General features: G+C 40.3%; 1 protein-coding gene across 1 annotated transcript in view; it reads right to left on the bottom strand.

The window, feature by feature from the left end:
- The window catches only part of slc2a9l2 (solute carrier family 2 member 9, like 2), a 90,859-nt gene that overhangs the window by 77,940 nt on the left and 11,565 nt on the right, over positions 1–1,354 (bottom strand). Inside the window, exon 5 of the mRNA XM_005731391.1 lies at positions 312–426. Coding sequence (XP_005731448.1) covers positions 312–426 — 115 coding nt within the window. The remainder of the gene's footprint in view (positions 1–311; positions 427–1,354) is intronic.

Below are 1,354 nucleotides of genomic sequence, written 5' to 3' on the forward strand. Positions count from 1 at the left end.
TCTCACTGCAGCATTTTGGACTAACTGGAGGTTTTTCATGGACCTTTTAGAATAACCTGATGATAATGAATTCCCATAGTCGTAGAAGTAAGTAAAAAGCCAACGTCACTACAAGAGGTGATGTATGTAATTAACATTTTCTGATAAGGTCAACCAGATTAAACTTAAAAATATCATCATAATTTACATGATTAACTGAATTAATATTTTCTTTGTACTCCCTTACACTACAGCATTATGCTCTATATTGAATGTTCTACACTCTCTGATGAGTGGGAAATTATAAAAGCATATTTCTTACCAGAATCCACCCCCATAATGAGTCGTCCAATGATGAGCATCTCAAAAGATCTTGACATTTCACCCAGAGACAGAAGCACAGCAGCTATTACAGCAAAGCTGTTATTCAGCAGCAAGGTCCCCTTTCTAAAGTCAGTAAGAAAAATACATGAAAAAAATGTAAAAATTAACTAAATGTAACTCATTAAATTCAATTTCTATAGTGCTTCACCTGGGATGAAAAGAACTTCACCTAACAAAAAGCTAGCAGAGCAAGAACTATCAGAGATAGGCGAGTTTTAAAAAGCTAACATCATGGAATAGCTGAATAACTTTTTATAGTTTCAAAGGAATACATTTGAGGCCATCACAACAGAAAGATCAGTTCTGTAATGGAGGTTTCTTACGCTACGCTCAATCTGAAACTATTTCATTATCCCTAGTTGCTAGTATTCTATAAAAATTAACCCAAGCTCCCAGAAGCACCAAGTCAGTGGGAACTGTTCCTCTTCTTGACAAGTAACAATCAGTTCTCAATCACTTATTATATAACAGAATTTAGTGCGGCCTCTAGCCATGCAGGACACGATTACACCAGGTCGCATCAGCTGTCACAACTGACCCCCGTTTCAAAGAGCATCTGTCTGTCCTGCCTGCTGAACCTCTTCTGTTGTCCAACTGTTCTGGTTTCCAGCCTTTGTCTTGACCTCATCTCTTCTTTGGTCTTCCTACCTGTTCCCTGCTGTATCAGGTCCTGCCTCCTGACCTGCCTCCTGTGAGTCCTGGAGTAGTCTCTTTTTAATCCCCCGTCTGCAGCACCTGGGCAGCACTGTTTATCTGCCTTGCCACCAGGCCACCCAACATCTCTGGTTCCCTTGTTCTCCAGCATCGGGCCATTTGCGTGTGATCTCCAGCTCATCTGCGTACTTTTACTTTACCAGCCTTTGTTGACCAAGTTGCTTTTTTTCTTCAGCATGCCTGTCTGCCGTGTGTGCGCATTCAGGTCTTGTCTGAACTGTACTTTTTTTAATGTCAGGGGTCAAAGAAAAATGTTTTCTTCCTATTGATTTTTGCT

Source organism: Pundamilia nyererei, unplaced genomic scaffold (assembly GCF_000239375.1).
Source record: "Pundamilia nyererei isolate P.nyererei 1_Seehausen unplaced genomic scaffold, PunNye1.0 scaffold00042, whole genome shotgun sequence".
Lineage (NCBI taxonomy): Eukaryota > Metazoa > Chordata > Actinopteri > Cichliformes > Cichlidae > Pundamilia > Pundamilia nyererei.